The sequence below is a fragment of the Tenrec ecaudatus genome, chromosome 14, assembly GCF_050624435.1.
Source record: "Tenrec ecaudatus isolate mTenEca1 chromosome 14, mTenEca1.hap1, whole genome shotgun sequence".
Classification (NCBI taxonomy): domain Eukaryota; kingdom Metazoa; phylum Chordata; class Mammalia; order Afrosoricida; family Tenrecidae; genus Tenrec; species Tenrec ecaudatus.
Genome location: NC_134543.1, coordinates 45,443,723 through 45,464,192, shown reverse-complemented (window position 1 = coordinate 45,464,192; position 20,470 = coordinate 45,443,723). Strand labels below are relative to the sequence as shown.

Genomic DNA, 20,470 nt, shown 5'->3' with positions numbered 1-20,470 from the left:
GGTCAATGAGAGAACAGTGTGTCTCCTAGTAGGGCCTGCCCTAGCATACTCTTTGTGCATTGGCTCTCTGAGCAGGGATGTTGTACTGGGTTTGGTGGGCCATGATAAGGTTCTCTCTCTCTCCCTCCCTCCCTCTTAGTTTGCACCTGTGTGGTCTGGACAGACCCACCACTCTCCCCGGGCTCTATCTTCAGTGCTGTCCTCTGTATTACCTTCTTCTGGGGAGCGGATCAACATAGGACAGCTTGGGCCCGGCCCCGTCGTCGTCTGTTAGTTCGCTGCTCCATGCCGGTATGTTGTCCTCAAGGCTTGGGACTCTTTCTATATAACATTTCTTTATTTGAAATTTTAGCCAGACGCATATACACATTTATAGTTAGAAATGATTGTACAACATGAAGAGTAGAATCAATGGCACTGTATTATAGATCTAGAAGTTGTGGACTTGGAGAATGTTTTATTGCGTTTATTTTTGTCACAATTAGAAATGAACTTACATGAATGAGTACAAAGAAGAAGACTAGGGCGTGGAATTGAATGGGGCAATAATAGTGCAGCTCCTCGTGCTGATGGGACTGTTGAATTACAGACATGTTGATGAAGTGCTAGCAAGACTGATAACCCAAAAAAGGGAAGAAAGGACATTTGGAATTGCTATAAGAGTTAAATTAAATGAGCATTTCACACCATGCACAGCAGTCTTTTTTTAAATTAAAAAATAAGTAAATAAATAAAGAACAAATATAAAATCGGTTAGCTTAATTTTTTTAATGTCTGATTCTTTAGTATTTTTAGGTGGTGTCCAGTGTGCCACAAAGCCATGCCATCCTTCTCTCCTACATCTTTTTGCCCAATGTCAGGCTCAAAGCGGCGCGGTGGGTCTTTCCTACGGGCTGCAAGAGCAGCAGCGAGGTGCTGGCATGGAAAAGAAAGCGTCTTGCACCCCGTTTCGCGCTAGTCGGATCTCCTCACTTGCAAGGCGTGGCGTTGGCATTATGCCCGGAAGCTCTGCAGGCTGATGATATATTAGGCAAAGATTCCCACCCTTGGGCATCTCACAGATTCTGAAGTGTCTGTCTCATGGTCAGGCTACAATTTCCACTCCAGCGACTGCAGGGCGTGGTGATTTGAAGTAACGTGGCAGGAAGATCCTGTTCCCTGGGTCCTGCCAGATGGTTGGAGAAGCAAGCAGATGGATGAGTGCTCCTCGGGGAGTTACTCCAGCCAGGGAGAGCAAGCCATCTCCAACAGGCCAGTGTGTGCGACAGTGCCCGAGGAAGAGGCCGCCTGGCCAACTGTCTCTTCTGATGACTTATTTTTGTTCATCATGAGCACTCGCAGGAGGGGAAGCAGATTAGGGACAAATATTAGTTGTACTCCTTGCTAGTGGTTTTAGATGGATTCACGTAGTGTTTCTTTTCTTTTCGTTTTCATTCTTCGTGTAAAACGTGAGTTTACATTCTCGCAGTAAGAAGATTAAGCAGAAGCATGGTGTCTCACCACAGAGCACAGAGGCGAAATAGTTCTCATCTTTACAACTACATAGAAAATAAAAATGTATTCTGAAAAATAAATGCTACTGTCATTTTTGTTTTTCCCACTGTGACTAGTCTTCCTTAAGCCTCTTAATTACTTCATCTTCAGGGTGAATGGCTTGCATCAAATCCACAGCTCTATCCCACAGGGACGAACGGCTTTTATTTCTCCATTTCTACCTGATGGCAGTGACTGCGTCAGGCGCTCCGTTGGGAGGGGCCGAGGCAGAACCTCGGTGCACAGGGAAGGAAGGCTCAAGGCACAGGAGGAAGGCTCCATGCACGGGGAAGGAAGGCTAAAGGCACGGGAGGAAGGCTCGGTGCACGGGGAAGGAAGGCTCAAGGCACGGGAGGAAGGCTTGGTGCACAGGGAGCAGGGGCATCAATTGTTCACTAGCACTTCTCCACACTGGGCGCTGTGCGAGACGCTGATCGTGCCCAAGAGAGACCAGTCGGTGGCGTCGGAGAAATGCCCTCTGGGGCTCCAGGGCCTGACCCGTGAGGAGGAGCCAGCCAGAAGTGCTCTCCTCTCTTGTTCTCTTAGTGAATGGGAGTTTGGACTTTGGATGGGAAAGTTAGAGGAATGAGACAAGGTACAAAGATAAAAGATATTTATGCTGAGCCATTAAAATGTGAAGATCATATAAATTTAAAAAATAGAGATCAATTGGTATTATGCAGTATGTATACAAGACACCTTATTGAAGAATTTTTAAAACTCACCAAACCCACTGGGCAAAAATTTAACTTAGAATGTTCTGAGTATGTTTCGAGAGATAGAGCCTGAAATAATCTTCTGTGATAGTTAGGAGGCCAGTGAACTCAGTGTCCTCTGACCAAAATTTACTGTTTCCGTGAAAACGCCCCAAGTATCCAGTGTTGGGTCGGTGCCTGTGATAGTCACTTAATCTGGTGTCAATTTAAGGATTAAGAGTGTAGGGGTGGAGTCTAGGCTGTCAATCTGGAGATCACCAAGGAGACTCCTGTGTGGGCATGGTCTTCTCCTCAGAGTTCTGGGAAATCTGGGACTTCTTCCTTGGAGGTGGAAGGCACTGCTCTCTCTGTCTCTCTCTGCCACTTCCTGGGAAACATTGCAGAAGACAAGCCACATGGATGCAACCAGACCTCGGAGGCCGGAGAAGCCAGAGAGAGACCCCTGCCAGCGCGGAAATGCTTACAACACCCCTGGACCCAAAGACTTTCTACCCACCGGCTTGTTATTGTCCTGCACTTGGCTTCACTGCATGTGTTTCGTAAGTCTGAAGAGGACTTTACAGATTGGTATTGGACATATGGGCTAATATCAGACTTATGGACCTGATCTGGACTGGCCTGGGATGTTTTCTCAATGTTCAAGTGCTCTTGTATATAACACCCTTTCTTATACACACGTGTGTCTATGGACTTGTTTCTCTAGTCTCCCTAGACTAACACAGTGCCTAGGAGTAGAGAAGGAAGGAGACTGGGTGTTTTTCACAGGAGGAAGCAGCTGCATGTTTTCTTCGAAAGTTTTCATGCACGATGGAAGATGAGTGCTGTAGGGAGGGAGTCACACACCCTGGCCTGCCGGAGGCACGAACACATCTGTAAAATATAACCCCAATACCCTTTAGAAGTGAGGCTGGCAAGACTTTGTCTCACACACTTTGGCCGTGTTATCCAGGAGAGACTAGTTCCCGGAGAAGGACATGGTGTTTGGAAAGGCTGAGAGTCACTGAAAAATAAAAAACAAAAACTAGATCCTCAAGGAGCTGGATTGACACAGTGGCCGCACCACTGGGCCCAAGCACAGTCACCATTGTGCGGACGGTGCAGGACCGAGCAGGGTTTTGCTCTGCTGTATACGGGAGGCTAGGGCTCGGAACCAACTGGACAGCACCTGTCAACATGTTCCTCTTGCACTTCCACATCTGCTCTCTTCTCTACCTTGACCAAGAAGAGGCATCAGAGAAAGCCCTTGCTCACTGGTAGGCCCAGGGTTCAGTCATACCAAGGCTTTCTCCCTGAGAGTTCTGGGAAGTTGGCTGCCTCCTTTCTCTGACAGCTGGAGTTCTTGTCGGAGGCCCCGGCTGCACAAAGCTACCTTGCTCCTTCAGACCTAGGGAGGTAAAGTTCTCCCTCCTGCTTCACCAGACAGACGCGTCATTTCTGGCTGATTTTCTGAAGACTTGTGTTAAATGTTTCAATTGGAACTATACATTCCTAGTAGCCTTTGAGCATTTTACCAGTGCTGTTTCTCAAAGCAGGACCAATTTTATGCTGTTTGAATAAAAGAAAACCTCTCATGAGAGAAAATATTCACAGATTTGGAAGATGCTAATTAAAACATAGAAGGCCTAGTTTACATTAACTTGTCAATTAGAGTATCTTTGATTCCATAAACTAAAGCATCATCTATCAGTAAAAGCTTTATTTTAAAATATATCCAATGAATTAGCTTTTCTTGCTCTCATAACCTCTCAGCTAAAATTAAGACTTCTTACTTAAGCAATTGCTTAAGGTTTCATTGTAAACCAATTGCTTTCCTTTTGTAAATCATTGTAAACCAATTGCTTTCTATAAAACCTATTGTCTCTTTTTAAACAGGAAGCTTTGATTGCAAGGTAGGTTAAAGACACCTTTATGAGGGAATTGTTGCTACAAGGTCCTGTTCAGTCTATTCCAATGCATACCAACCCCAGGTGACAGAGCAGAACTGCTTCGCAGAGTTTATTGGCTGCACTTACAAAATAATTGCTTTCCAGATCATCCGGTTTATTAACAAAATTATATCCAGGCAGCAACCGATATGTGTGAAGCACTTAATTGAGTTCTCTCAAGCATGCGCCATGATTGCACCTCCTGCAGTCAGGTACTGTATCCCCAGTTTAGAGATGAAACTGGAAAAAATTAATAAGTAAAATAAAACAGAAAGAGATGAAACTGCAGTGCCCAAAGTATTTTTAATGACTTTAATCTTTTTAAACTTTTTCTTTTGAATTAGGTGGACGTTAATAGACAAGACCATTGTTTTTAAAGACTCCACGGTGATCCCTCCACTTCCCCCACTTCCCACTTTTTCCCATTTTTCCTTCTTCCCTAACCGTCTGAATTTGTCCTAGACCTGAATGGTGAACCAAGGCCGTACGCTCGGGGTTCCACCATTTGCTCTCTGACCAGGAAGCATGGTCTCTAGGTGATTGTGAATTCTGCTCCATAACTTTCTCTGAATTTTTTGTTATGGATCCTTTTCAGAGCAGTTGGTAATGGTTTGTAGTCAGGCACTGCCTAGTTCTGCTCTCCAGGTTGAGGAGACTGATCTTTGTGTGGACCATTAATCAGTCCATCCCACTAGCGGTTTCCCTGTGCCTGTAAGTTTCATCATTCTTCTTCCTCTGGGCGGGAAGAGACCAATAGTTACACCTTAAACGACTGCTTACAAGTTTGTGAGACCCCAGACGGCATTGGCTAAAGTTGGGCGTCAAACATTGTCTTTGTGACCTATGTTATGTCAATTGACCTTGGTGTCCTGAGATTTTGTTTTTCAAACCAGATTGGGAATCGCAGAATCTGTCTGTGTCCATTGTCCACGTCCTCCTCCGATGACCGCTCAGACTGGTGCTTAGGTCTGATGGGCAAAGAACCAGGAGGGTTGTGCTCTGTTCGAGCTGTGACCCTTGCCTCTCTCTTTTAAATTCATTCATTGTATCATTTTTATTTTCTCTATGATTTGCAGAATGTAACATGTACAAGGGGAGACATGCTATCTATAGCTGTAAGGCCCATCTCAGCAAAACAGTGATAGCATCCCCGAACCCCACCCCCCACAGGTGCATGCACTTCTTTACTTTTTTTCCCCTTTTCCTGACCACCCTCATCCTTACCACCCTGCCTCTTCTCTCACCCCCACCCCGGCCTCATTGTAGTCTTCAAAGTCTTTTCCTTTGGTGTGAAAATCCACACCTTCCCCCCACTGCTTTCTTTCTTTACAATAACGATGTCATGAAATATTTATCTTTATGTGATTGACTAGCTTTGTTGGGCATAATGTCCTCCAGTTAAGTCCATGTCCTGAGGTTTGGCAGACTCATGTTGTTGTTTCTTTAAGTCATTTTACTGGGGGCTCGTACAACTCTTATCACCATCCATCCATCCATCCATCATGTCAAGCACATTTGTTGCCATCCTCTTTCTCAAGACATTTGCCTTCTACTTGAGCCCTTTGTGTCAACTCCACATTTCCCCCCTCCCCCATCTCTCCTCCTTCACGAACCTTTGATAATTTATAAATTATTATTGTCATGTCTTACACTGTTGCATGTCTGCCCTCACCAACTTTTCTGTTGTCTGTCCCCCAGGGAGGAGGTTATATGTAAATTCTTGTAATCGGTTCCCCCTATCTATCGCACCTACCCTTCACCCTCCCGGTATCACCACTCTCACCACTGGTCCTGAAGGTCCTATCTGTACCAGTGTACATACATCCTTTGGTCTAGCTGGCTTTGTATGGTAGAACTGAGATCATGATAGTGTGGGGGAGGGGCGGCATTAAAGAACTAGAGAAAAGTTGTATGTTTCATTGGTGCTACACTGCACCCTGACTTGGTTGTCTCCTCCCCAAGACACTTCTGTAAGGGGATGTCCAGTTGCCTACAGATGGGCTTTGGGTCTCCACTCCACAGTCCCCCTCATTCACATTGATATGATTTTTTGGTTCTTTGACGCCCAATACCTGATTCCATTGACACCTCATGATCACACAGGCTGGTGTGCTTCTTCCATGTGGGCTTTTGTTGCTTCTCAATTAGATGGCCTCTTGTTTATCTTCAAGTCTTTAGACCCCAGATGCTTTATCTTTTGATAGCTGGGCACCATCAGCTTTCTTCACAATATTTGCTTATGTACCCGTTTTGAGCATCTTGGAATGTCAATTTAATAGAACAAAGTGTTCTTGCATTGAGGGAGTACTTGAGTGGAGGCCCAATGTCCATCTGCTACCTTAATACTAAACCTATAAATATATGCACATAGATCTATTTCTCCAGCCATATATATATATATATATATATATATATATATATATATATATACACACACACACATATACATATGTACGTGCCTTTATTTAGACCTCTATAAATGCCCTTTGTGTCCTAGTTCTTTCCTCTATTTCCTTTTACTTTTCTCTTGTCCTACTATCATGATCAGCCTTCATTTGGGTTTCAGTAATTCTTCTCGGTTACATTACCCTTGATCACACCCTACCAGGCCTCCTACACCCTCCTTACTATCAATTTAGATCACTTGTTGTTCCCTTGTCCCTGGGTTTGTTAACACCGCTACCTTTCCCCCCACCTCCCCTCTCCCATGTCCCCCCGGAACTGTTGGTCCCATTGTTCTCTCCTCCAGATTGTTCATCCAGGCATGTCTTGTATTAGGACCTTTAAGTTTGTCCTTATTTTTGCATAGAAGGAAAGTTTATAGGTTCTCTCGGCCCTGCTTCCATTTCTCCTCAGGGTTCAAAGAGTAACTTAATTGGTGATATGGAGAAGGGATGGCCTAGATCTGTCAGCCTTACCCCTGCTCTGCTCCCTCTGGTTGTAAACTTTGCAGTTTAGGAATGAGAATGGGCACAGCCATTCAGCATTTGATAGGTGGAAGTAGTAGGAAGCCTGGTTCTTGCCTTAACCAAGCAGCTTTATCTATAACAGAATTAATCATGTGACTATCTTCCAATGGATTCCTTGATCTATTTCTTAATTGAGTTGCAAACTGAGGATGAGGTGTGACTGAATAATACTCTCAAACTCAAACTCCTAGTTTTAAGAGTGAAGTTAAGCATATTTTTTAATCTAAGAATTCTTTTTTCATATATGTAACAGTGGAATAATAATAGTCTTATTTTGAAAACTAAATAAAGTAATATAATGGCACATAGGCTAATTATTATTTTAAACTTCATTGTGTAACGTGAGGGGAACGTTTCAGACCTTAAAATCTTTCAAATAATTTGCTAAATTAAGATGTAACATTATCAATTATAAAGACTTGATATATTTCTGTAGCACAAACAATATTTATATTACTTTCTTAAACTTTGATTATAAAGAGACCTGCATGAAAAGTGATTAGTAGACTGTAATTTAAGTATTGGTAACTAACTTGACAATTTAGGGAAATAAAAGTATAATTTAAAAAAATTCTCCCAGTATTCAAAAGTCTGGAAATTAAAAAAAATTCCATGTACAGTTAATGCAAAGTATAATACATTATTTTGAACATGATATCGCATAGTGTATATAAATGTTTGTTTTAATTTTAAATTTAAAATTACCTATGGATTATGAGTTGTTTTTAGATGTCTGGCGACTCTAAAGAAATCTGTCCAAATGTTCACGGTGGTTGTTCTGAGTAGCCTTTATCACCCAGAATTTCTGCAATGCAGATGGATTGTTTTTGTCATTGCAAAGCCAAATAAACTTAATAGAAAATGTTAAAAGGAAATTAGCAGGAATAATATATATAAAACATATATACCTAAATATAAAATAACAATGTCAAAAGACTGAAGGTCTGTTCTCAAACATGTAAATTCCACCCACCTTTATATATCATCAATTAGCTTACCCACTGGCAGAGTGAGAGAGGCAAATGTGCAGAGGGTGTGAACCAGAAATGTGGACTGGAAAAATCCTAATAAAAGGATAATATTTACTAAGGTGAGCTTTCACTAGTTACCATAATTTTGGGTTTGATAATACTAGGTTTGAGGAAACATTTAACAAAATAAATGAGGAAAAAGTTTACATACATAAGATAAGCCATACAGAAAACTTAAAATTTTTTAAAAAGACAAAGAATTATCTTTTAAAATATCCTCAAGGTTTAACATTTTGTGTATGCACTTATACCTTTTTATGTTTATCATGTTTACATAATAACTGCTAATGTTCCTATAACTGTATCTTTTGTAGCACTTTGTCGCTTGTTTTCAGTTACATTAACTGCTTTTCATATCAGAATATTAGTCCATAAAATTATTTCAGTGACTGCATAGTGTTTCACTGCATTAGTTTACTTGGTTGGTTGCCTAACAATTAATATTTTAAGTGGCTATCAATATTTTGCTATTGTAAAAAATATCATATGTACACTTTCAGGCATATATGGTTATTTTGTTCATTAATAAGATTCTTCCCTATTGTTAAATATGGAAGTTAAATACAATTTAAATAAATAAAATAAACATTTTAAATGAGGGCCTAAATAAATGAAGGCTGAATTTGATTTGGGGACAGGTGAAAATTACTAGTGTTTGTGTGAGGATGAAAGCCCACTTGGGCTAAGATCCAGTACTAGGGGAGGCTGTTAAGATGAAGTCCCCTTTTAAGGCTCTTTACAAAGGTGTAAACTTACTGCACTACCGCCCCACCCCCATCCCCACACCCCCTCCCTAGTAGCATGAAGGCCACTTTGAGTGGACTTGACTTTCAGTGGTTTGGTTAGTAGCTGAGCTCCTAAGGTCACCATGAGTTAGAAATGACTTATTGGCAACTGCCTTTCTAAATAAAGTAAGGCTGTCCAGAGCTGTCCAATTCAAAGACAGTGTAGAAACTGCTGGAACTCTACAGTAGGAAGCTGTCTGACTGCCTTTCAGAAGTGACTCCTTGCAGTGGAAAACAAAGTCCAGCCAGGCTTGCGATCTGTATAAGAATGGTTTTTATAGCAGTTAAGGTTTAGCCTGAGGTTTCAAGGGGGAAAAAAACAACCAAACAAAAACTAACCCATGCCATCGAACTGAATGGGGTCCTACTCATAGCCACTCCATACGACAGGGTAGAACTGCCTTGGTGGGTTTCTGACACAGTCACTCTTTATGGGAGTAGAAAGCTCTATCTTTCTCCTGAAGAGTAGCTGGTGGTTTCATTTTGAACTGCTGACAAAAGAGTTTGTAACTTCTTTTATTTTTTCCCATTTAGCAGTCAAATACGTAACTACTGTCCCACCAGGTCTGGGATGGGAAAAGAGCAGAGAAGGTATAAATTTTTATTTCTGAAATAATTCAGAAAAACAACACACCTTCTTCATCCTACTTCCACTTGTCAGTTTAATTCAAGCACAGGTCACAGGAGGCTCCCATTGTCCACAGCTGTCAGCATAACCTTGCTCACTCATTCTGGTTGTCCTAGGGCTCTTGGCTTGGCCCTCCTCCTGTCTGTTCTGCTTTCACATTTTCCCATCAATCTTCCTGTAGAAGCAAGATATTCCCTGTCCCCTGTTCCAGTTGTTAAAATCCTACATTCGTAACTATAATCTTGTCAGCATGCCCGCAAATGGAATTCCTAGTTATAGCCACTTAATTAGCAGCTGCTGGTGAAAACAATTCAGCCAGATCTGAGGGAGAAAACTGCAAAAGTAGCTTCGGAAAGAGATTAATTATACACAATAAATTTATTTAGAGAAGGAAAAACAAAACAAACAACAACGAAACACCAAAAACCGGCCACAAACTTTATTTAAAAGGCTCGAGACTAAAAAGCACAGAACAACATCCTAATAATCACAAAAATAGCTTCTTATCTTCCTCAAACCAGTTCTTATGAGCTCTTTATCCTAGAAAGTGTTGTTGCCTGTTCTCAGATCAGCTGGCTGGTGAAGCAAGCAAGAAGCGTAGGGAGAGAAACTAAAGGAGCGATTCACTGTGAGGGTCAGCCCTGGTCTTCTGAGCCCATGTGCAGGCAATCCCCAGTTCTAGTTGAATCACATCCCACCCTCTCTCCTAGTGATCCCCTGCCCATGTTTAGCATGTTGGGCTAATCACGGACAGACAGACATCTCTTTTCTTGTCTCACTGTACTACTCTAGTAAGCCCACTGCGATTTACTTCTGTTTGTCAGAATGACTTGTTCCTATGGAGCTATGTAAGATTGTATCTTGTATTCTTCTAATCCATTATCTTGCACCCTCGTTGCACAGTCTAAATTCCTTGGGTTTGGTATTCACGCTTCTTCCTCAAGGAGTCCTCCTATATTCTCGACTCATTTCCCCTTACCTGGCACTACTGTTCTCAGGCCAAGCCGCTCACACCCAACCCATTCATCCTCACCATTCTCTGCATATGACATGCAGTGAGATAACTTAGCACCCAGCACACGTTCTTTATTCATTGGGGGTGAAATTTCTTTATCTAGCAAAAGCCAAACCAAGACCTAGGCCAAAGGTCACCTCCCTGAGAATACCGTCTCTTGTTGCTCTAGTCATGTTTTAGAGCTCTTATTATTCTTGGTGGCGTAATGGGTGTGTGTTGGAATACTAACCACGAGGTCAGAAGTTTGAACCTACCAGGTGCTCCGTGAGAGAAGGACGGGGCTGGCTGCTCCAGTAAAGGTTTACAGCCCCTGCGACCCAAAGGGGCAGTTATATCTACTCTGTAGGACTGCTGTGAGTCAGAATCAACTTGATGGCAATAAGTTTTCATATTTTATTAGTATTATCACATAGCTATAGTTCTTACCTGCCTTATAGGGCCACCATGAGTTAGAATAACCTGGAAAACACACAACGATTTGCCTACCATGCTTCTCAAGATGGGAAATTTCTTGGACAAATCCTTGTGATCCTCGCAGCACTTTGTGCAGAAGAATGATCTGTAGATGTTTATCGGACTCAAGGATAGGAGGGGACAAAGGTAGCTTTTGGTTGGTCATTATTAATTTTTCTCCCATTACTTTTATATCTTCCATTTTTACTATTTTCATTCACGTCTCTATTAATATTTGACTTTTGGCCCTATCGATGAAATAAAAGTGTAACTGGAGCTCAGTGATTTATATGATGAGGCTAGAGAAGTCATGCACCAGGTTGGGGTGAGACCCGGGGGTCCTGGAGACAAGAGGGGAGTGAGCATTTGGTGTCAACCTTCCTGGAGCGTCATGAGCTTGCATTTTCCCGTGAAAGCACGCGGAGGGAGAACTTTGTACATTTAGTGACATTTATTTATGCATTCAGTATCAAGTACATAAGTGCAAATATCCAGAGTCCATGATTCAGTCCATTAGGAACTACAGAGAAAGTAATACAAACCGTAATAAAGTGAACAAGCTGGCAATCTTTCAGTTACCATACATGTCAGTCAGCCTGTCGATCCCATACAACAGAAGTACTGTGTGTCTGTTTGTGGTTTGTTCATTGATTTCGTTATTTATTTATGTCAGTGATACAAAACTGATAACCATGAGTACGGTTGATGGATTTTACTTTTACACCGTGTGTGTTGGAAAAACACTAGAACATCAGCCTACAAGTCTATATATATTGTTATTAAAGAGTAATCCAACCAGCAACCCAGAGACATATAAGCAATTTCCACCATCGCATCAATGCACTCAGGAAAGGCCTAGCCACAGAGAACGTTAGAAGCTACAGAAGCATCGCAGAGAGGAGGGGGAGAACACCAAAGGAGGGGGTATCTTGAGCTCTCGCCATCATGCACTTTTTTTTTAAGCAACACGAAATAAAAACCACGTCTAATACACTTGTCTCTATAGTTCAGTGCTTGACACAAATGACTCAAATATCCTAAGGGTACAGAAACAGCCTCAAACAGCTGTTTTACAGTTTGTCTCTAAAATGATGGTACTGGGGGCGGGACAGCGGGGAGGGGGGGCGGTCCATGTGCAGTACTGAGTGACATAGCGCTGCCACTGCTGCAGACATTCCTCTTCGCGCCCAGAGCCCAGGGGGAGATCCGCCTACTCGGTGTGCCTTTTGGCGCCTGGGATTTTAGCCTGAATCCTGAAAAGACATAATATCAAAAGGTGGTAATTAAGGAAATCTTAGCAAGCATTGTATGTGCTTATTATCTGTTGCTGAACCACGCAGCTCAGTACTTGAGAAGGCCTTGTAGTCTTTATGTGTGGATGTCTGCACCCGTTTGCCGTACGGTAGGAAGAAGAAAGCACGGTACGGAATAGCAGTAGTGACTGCTTTCTGAAAGTCCCGCTTTTTCAGATGAAGACTTTTTAGAGAAGCCTGACGACTTCTTTCCAGATCACAGAAGCTGCGACAAAACCAAAACCAGACACTAAGCTCCCTGCCATGGACGCAATTCCAGTTTACAGGAACCCAATAGAACAGAGAACTGTCCTGAGGGCTTCTAAGATGATAACTCTTCATGGGGCTAAAAAATCTCAATTTGCTTCTAAGGGCAGCTGGTGATTTTGAACCGCTGACCTTGTGGTTAGCAGCCCAATACATAACCCACTATGCTATCAGAGTTCCTGTGGCATAGTTAGGGTGACCATCAATTAAACAACCCGAGGCACTTCTCAGTGAGAACAAAGGTACTATTCTTAGTAATTACGTTAGGCCATCGGCCTAAACAGGGTTGTTTGCTGCATACATTTGTTAAAACATCTCAGGTGGCTTCCTGTGAATTCCCGGAGCCTGGTTTCACCAGTGCCTGCAGTGCAGTGTGGACATTATATTCACATGCAACCTCCTGACATGGTAAACACTGACTAATCATTTTGGGCGCAGTGCCTCTGTGTATTTCTTCCATTTTCATTTGATACTTCCTCGATCATTCCGTATTTTGTCTAGAGTCCTTCAATACTGAAACCGAAGACCTGGTTTTTCCCTTGAATTCTTCCAGCTTACAGACTGCTAGGATGACCTTCCCTTTCCAGTTGGACCAGTTTGAGATCTTCTATTGAGTTCGTCACTCCATCAGTTCTTCCACGTGCTCTAGAGAGTCTGCAATCCAGAGCAAGTTTTAGAGTCCTTTCTGCATCCACTTCGGAGTTTTCTTTTTTGTTGTGTGTGTGTGTGTGTGTGTGTGTGCTTTAACGACCTTCTTCTTTCTTCGTGTATGGCACCCTTGCGGTCATCAAACGACGAGTCTGCTCCTAAGTCATGGGTGTTCAACGAGTCAAATGTATTCTTGAAATAGTCTCGCAATTCAAATGGAGTACCCAGGGTTGTACTTTGGCTCTCATGGAGCTGTACAGCCACCATTGATGTGGTTGGAAGAATAATTAATTCCAAGTAATACGTGTGTGAGTCTGGGTTGACTAGGAAACAAACTCAAAAACACTGTGTATTAAGAAAGAGCTTTATGGGAACAACAGGTGATCAAAATCCATGGCGAGGAGGGTGTAGGAGGCCTGGTAGGGCTTGATCAAGGGCAATGTAACCGAGGGAATTACTGAAACCCGAATGAAGACTGAGCATGATGGTGGGACGAGAAAAGTAAAAGTAAATAGAGGAAAGAACTAGGAGGCAAAGGGCATTGATAGAGGTCTAAATAAAGGCATGTACATATGTGAATATATTTATATATGAGAATGGGGAAATAGATCTATGTGCATATATTTATAGGTTTTGTATTAAGGTAGTAGATCGACTTTGGGCTTCTACTCAAGTACTCCCTCAATACAAGAATACTTTGTTCTATTAAACTGGCATTCCATGACGCTCACCTTCCCAACATGATCACTGAAAACAAAGCAGGTGCATAGGCAAATGTGGTGAAGAAAGCTGATGGTGCCCAGCTACCAAAAGATACAGCATCTGGGGTCTTAAAGGCTTGAAGATACCAGTCTGTGTGATCATGAGGTATCGATAGGATCAGGTATCATGCATCAAAGAACAAAAAAAATCACATCATTGTGAATGAGGGGGAGTGTGGAGCGGAGACCCAAAGCCCATTTGTAGGCAACTGGACATCCCCTGACAGAAGGATCTCGGGGAGGAGACAAGCCAGTCAGGGTGCAGTGTAGCAAGGAGGAAACATACAACTTTCCTCTAGTTCTTTAATGTTTCCTCCCCCCTGCACTATCATGATCCCAATTCTACCTTACAAATCTAGCTAGACACTGATACAGATGAGAACTGGAAACAAAGGGAATCCAGGACAGATAAACCCCTCAGGACCCATAATGAGAGTGGCCATACCAGGAGGGGAATGGGAAGGTGGGGTGGAAAGGGGGACTCGATCACAAGGATCTATGTATAACCCCTCCCTGGGGGACAGACAACAGAAAAGTTGGTGAGGAAGACATCAGACAGTACAAGACATGACAAAATAATAATTTATAAATTATCGTGAGGGAAGGTGGGCGGGGAGGAGGGGGAAATAAGGAGTTGATACCAAGGATTCAAGTAGAAAGAAAATGTTTTGAAAATGATGGCAAAAAGTATACAAATGTGCTTGACACAGGATATATATGTATGGATTGTGATAAGAGTGGTACAAGACCCCAGTAAAATGATTTTAAAAAGAAAAAAGAAAGGGCTTTATATAAAAGAGAAATTATATATTGAGAAAACATCCCAGCCCAATCTAGATCAAGTCCATATGTCCGATAATAGCCTATATGTCCAATACCAATCTATAAAGTCCTCTTCAGATTCGTGCAACGCATGCAATGAAGCCAAATACAGGAAGATCACAGGCCAGTGGGTGGAAAGTCTTGTGGATCCAGTGCTGGTGTAGGTCTCCACGTGGCTCCTCCAGCTCCAGGGCTGTAGCGAAGCCCCATGTGTCGTGTCATCAGGAATCCGAAGCAGAGTGAGTCTACCGCCTCCCAGGGGGAATACAGAAGTTCCCAGAATCCTCAGGAGAAGGCCATGCCCATACAGAGGCCTCATTGGCTATAGCTGATTGACAGGCTAGATCCCACCCTTTTGCAAGTTGACAGGAGATAATGGAACTGCCACAATAAGTCAAAGGCCTTGCAATATTCTATCATGTGATCTCACATAATTTCTATCACCAAGACATATTTTCTAACTACTGTTCCGTCTTTGTTTTTAACATTTACATTCCAATCACCAGGAATACCAGTAATTATCAATGCAATTTGATGCCATGTCTGATCAATTTCAAGTTCAGAAGTTGGTAAATATCTTCAGTTTCATCGAGTATCAGCCTATCACAGACAATGCTGTACTTCAGGATTGATCTTGGAAGTGTTCTTTTCGACAGTAAATGTGATGCTGTCCTTCAATGTGTCGTGCCTTGCGTAGTAGGCCCTATCGTCTGATGCTTGTTGGGGTGCAATATTTAAAAATATTTAGGTAATAAAACTTTTATAGATACTTAAACATTTCAAGCTTTTAGGCTACTATTTTAAAGGTTTAAAATAGTATAATATGCATTATGTAAAGAATTGGTGTTTGTTCACTTGTTCTCATTTCAGTTACATTCTTGCACATAAATTTCATTTTTTCCAAATCAAGCTTCCTTCTTCCTACCAGCCAATCATGTTCTTGGACATGGGCCAGTCCCCAAGGAAACCTTAATCTCTTTACTAGACCCATTCACCATGATACCGGAAATAATTCACTGAATATTTTGTTAATTGAGAGTTTTAAAATTATACTTATTTTCTGATGTAGTATAATTGGAAAGAGAATGACTACATAACTTAAGGGAGGTCAACCTATTATTTTGCTCCTGTTTTACGACCCCTATACCCCATCCACCCAAATGCCTGCCTGAACTAATCCCTTCTATTTAAAATGGTGCCATCAGGTAAGCATTGGACCAGTAACCTAAAGATCAGTGCTTCAAACCCACCAGTTGCTCCTTGAGAGAAAAATGAGGCTGCCGGCTCCCATGAAGTTTAAGAGCCTCTGTTACCTGAGAAAAGATTGCTACGAGAATCGACTTGATGGCGGTGGGTTTGGATTTGGGTTTATGAATCACACTACAAAACTTACTTTGCCACAATCGCATTTATGTGATTCCTCACAAGTCCCAGATATTGGTCAATCTGTGCCTGCAGAGAGAAAGAAACCATCAGCACACCCAAAGGCCACCGGGCCCAAATTGAACATGAACATTTGACATCACATGGCACTTACCTGGTGTTTAACATACACTACAGGTAGAGTAAACATTGACACCACAGCTAGGATGAAAAATAAACACAGTATTACAATTCGGAGAGGTATCAATAAGAACACGTTTATGGGCATATTTTATATAGTTGTAATATAATATCTATTCTAGCATTAGTTATAATTATCATCATTCTAGGGGGGGGAAATGACAGGCTAGCTCACAAGAAAATTAAATGAAACTAGGCCCTGTGTGATAATTTATTATGCCAGCCTGGCTGATAAACACAAGTAGGATTAATTGAAGGGTGGAGAGATAAATGGCTTGGTGAGCCTCGCCTTCCTAGTTCTGTGCCTCAATTTAAAGGGTACACTACCTGTGGGACACCTAGCCTGTGGACTGTGTTGCTGTAAGTTAAGGTCCCTTTAAGCCCACACGATTGGAATGTTCATCTCTGGAGCTGGGGACCGACAGTTGGTGACCTGCCTTGCTGTTTGCTGCCTGGGTAGATATAGCCCAGCTCTCTCTACAGAAAAGGGACTGGCGGCTATCAAGACTTAAAGGACTGCTAGTGTCTCACTGCTTTATAATTTACAATTTAACTGTTAATTTCTTGGATTATCTACCTATCTATCTGTATATAATTTAATAGTTCATTTCTTGTGTTATATATCTATCTTTATTTAAAAAAATATAATTACTAGCAATCTAGTTTTGGCTCTCTAGAGAACCCTGTCTAACACACCCTGTTTGGATATTATGTCACCAGTCCTTGAATAACATGCTCTCCCAAATGAAAATTAATCTCTATCTATAGCTGCCATCGTAAATGAGCATCTATTAGAAGCCAACTAGAACCATTCATGGTTGAAGAAAAGCAAACAATTTTCAGAATAATACATTCATTAGTATTATACTCTGTAATTTCAACTGTGATGAGAAGGGAAGTGGTCTGTCCCCAGGGATAGCTGTGGCATTAGTGCCTGGGATCTACCAAACCAACCCAAAAGCTACCAGCCTCGGAAGCATCATGTTCACTGCAGGTATGAAACAAGATATGAGAGGCTCCTTCCTGTTGGTGTTTACCCATGAGCAGCAGGGTCAGGCCATTGAAGAGAGCGCCCACGTACGTCAGGAGCCACATCAGCACTGCAAACTGAAGAAGGAAAGGGTTATCAGAGCCCCTGAAACTGCAGCGCCTTCAAAAGTCAATTCTCATGGACTCTTACGATTGAATTAGGAGTCAGAAGACATAAGTTTGAAAGAAAATATAAGAGCAATAAAGCATTTCAAGCTCATCGAGAATCATCCCAAAGAGGCTCCACCCCCCACGTTTCCTGGACACCTGTGAATCTGTTAGGTAATTTGGGAGACCAAATGAAATAACCTAGTCCAGGGTGAGCAAACGATGGCCCTGTCCTGTTTGTGTGTGGAACAATCACATTAAAAATAGTTTTTACATTTTAGAGTGGCCCCCCCCAAAAATAAAAAAACCAAGAAGAATATGCTGAGATGGGCAAAAACATGAAATTCAATGTTCAGTATTGATAAAGTTTTATTGGAACCCAACATGGTCTTTCATTTACTGATTGCCTTTGGCTACTTTCAGGTTAGAATGGCCAAGTTAAGTAGTTGTAACAGGGACTATGGTTCACAAAAGTGAAGACATTTTTAATCTGGTCCTTTACAAAAAAGGTTTATTAACCCTGCATCTAGTCCATGACTTTTCATTACAAACACTAACAGAAATGTTACCTTAAAAGTATTAGGGCAAGTAAGTATAATTTCCTTGGCATCTCTTGTTAATACTATTGGGCATATTCCAATAATGCCCTATGGGTCAAGCCCACTTTTTTCACTTGTCTCTCTGCCTTTCAGGGAGGTCTGGTGATGCTGTCAGGTGAGCAGGGCATTGCTCTATGAGAGAAAGGCGAAGCTATGGGCTTCCATCAAGATTTACCAAGCGTTGGAAACCCTTCAGAGGGTTACTATGAGTCAGGATCAACTCAATGGCAGTGGCATTTTTGGTTCTCTCAAACAGGCAGCTCCTGTGTCCGAGAGTCCTGCCCAGGTGTGCACAAAGTACTCGGAGGGCACCAAAAAGTCCCTACAATCTTGTGGGGGCTTTTCCCACCTGTTCCTGGCCATGCCGAATCATGATCGACTGACTTTCATTTGACATGTGAATCAATGGGAGATGAGGAAGCCTGCCCAAAGAAACCCTCTGCAGTCATACAAGCACTAGGAATAAAATATCAGTGCCCCAGAGCTAGCTGAGTACTAGAGCTGTCACACCTTAGCCCTGCAGATCATTCAGCCTGTAGGTGGAAACAGTTCAGGGATGCTTTGAGTTCTTGTATTTTAGCAGAACTCAGAGATTCTTTCGAGGAAACAAACAAAATCCCTCCACATTTTTGTTTTGTATCCCCCAAATAATATTTTAATTTTAAAATTAATTGTTCTAATTGCTGAAGGAATTTTTTTTCAATTTTTAAAATCATTTCATTGGAGGCTTGTACAGCTCTTATCACCGTCCATCCATCCATCCATCCATCCATCCATCCATCCATCCATCCATCCATCCATCCATCCATTGTGTCAAGCACATTTGTACATTTGTTGCCATCATCATTTTCAAAACATGTTCTTTCTACTTGAGCTCTTGCTATCAGCTCCTCCCAAGGAATTAAAAATGGTAAGAAGAGACAACCTGGTGTGGTATCAAAATGCAGCACTAGAGAGGCTCTGTGAGCCAGGTTTGATCCTGGCTCTTTCGGTAACTCTCTGGACAACCTTGGACACGTGTCTTAAACTCTCTTGAGCATGGAGCTCGGTTGTCTATAAAACGAGGGGATTAAAATAAATGATCCCAGCGTGCCACAAAGCTGAGGGGTTTCTAATGCTGGTACCCGATTAGCACTTCCTTCTCTTTATTCCAAGGTGGCTCATCAGATACGTCCTTGGTGAGAAACATAAAATCAAGGCTGGAAAGCGAATGGGGGAAGCAATCATACTTTTAGGGAATCCACCAGGTCCTGGACCAGGAACAGCCTCCTGAGCTCCTTCAGCGTGTTGTTCACGTAGAACTGCAGGCAGTCCGTGTACTTCTGAATCTGCTCCTGAGAAAGGGTGATCTCCAGCTCCAAGTAGGTTCTGTCAACACACCCGTGCCCCAGAGAACCCAGGGGAGGAGTCACAGAGCAGCCCGGCTGCACCAGGTACCACAACCCCCTAAGCGTTCGTTCCTTCTCTCGCTTGGAGGATGGAAGCTGGAGGGGTGTATACAGCCACGTGGGACAAAGAGCTCCTTATAACCACCACCACCACCCCCTTTCCGGGACACTGGGAACACAGGATCGTGGCTCTTACTGGGGCATTGTGACAAAATACAGTGGAAGTGATCGTTTCACAGTGTGAAACCTGCTAGGGTCAGAGAAAAGGCAGCTCAAAGTAGCCTATTTGCTGAATTCTTCATTCTTCCCTGGTCCACTAAGCAATCAAAAAGGTGCCGCTTCTCTTGGTTGCCTGCAGAGGAATCTTTTAGATAAGGGAACTATCTGAAAACCCTCACTGCCAGTTCTTGTTGCTCATGAAGCCTTGAAGAGTCCATGCTCAGACTCTGCAATTTACTTACAGTTTCCATTTAGAGAGCACAGAAAACTCCAATGATCTGGGACATGTTAAAGTGCTCATTGGTTCTATTTAGTAACTACATGTTTTTAAACTTTTGTCCAAAGGATTACTTTTAACCTTTGAGTGAACAAACCAGGCTCTCTAAATATCTTCCAGTCAGTCTAGCTCAGCATCATCCCATCATCCCATGCTCACCCACAGATGTCCATCCTCCCCTGGATCTCTCCTTCCCCCCTTCTTTCAGGACCCCCTCGACTCTTTCACACACGCAGATGTCTACCTTGAAGACGTCCTACTGTCCTTCCAATGCTTACCTCGCTCTGGGAATTGGGCTGAAATGGGCCAAGCAGAGTCTGGTCTGTGTTTTAGGGAGTTCATGTTTAATTGATTTGGGTTCCCTCTCCTTTAATAGCATCGAAAAAGACTGATCTGTGTAGATGGTGTGTTTTGGTTCAAGAAGTACTCTGAGTCAGATATT

General features: G+C 42.4%; 1 protein-coding gene across 4 annotated transcripts in view; it reads right to left on the bottom strand.

The window, feature by feature from the left end:
• Positions 1-10,094: 10,094 nt before the first annotated feature.
• RTN1 (reticulon 1) overlaps positions 10,095-20,470 on the bottom strand; it is a 412,417-nt gene continuing 402,041 nt past the window's right edge. For 3 of the 4 annotated variants that reach the window (XM_075531835.1, XM_075531836.1, XM_075531834.1), the window contains exons 6-10: positions 19,374-19,512; positions 17,446-17,515; positions 16,383-16,429; positions 16,239-16,297; positions 10,097-12,308 (exon numbers count right to left, since the gene is read on the bottom strand). In XM_075531835.1, the coding sequence (XP_075387950.1) occupies positions 12,266-12,308; positions 16,239-16,297; positions 16,383-16,429; positions 17,446-17,515; positions 19,374-19,512 (358 nt within the window). In that variant the 3' untranslated portion in view covers positions 10,097-12,265. Of the gene's footprint in view, positions 12,309-16,238; positions 16,298-16,382; positions 16,430-17,445; positions 17,516-19,373; positions 19,513-20,470 lie in introns of all 4 variants that reach the window. The other variant, XM_075531833.1, reaches the window with a different exon arrangement.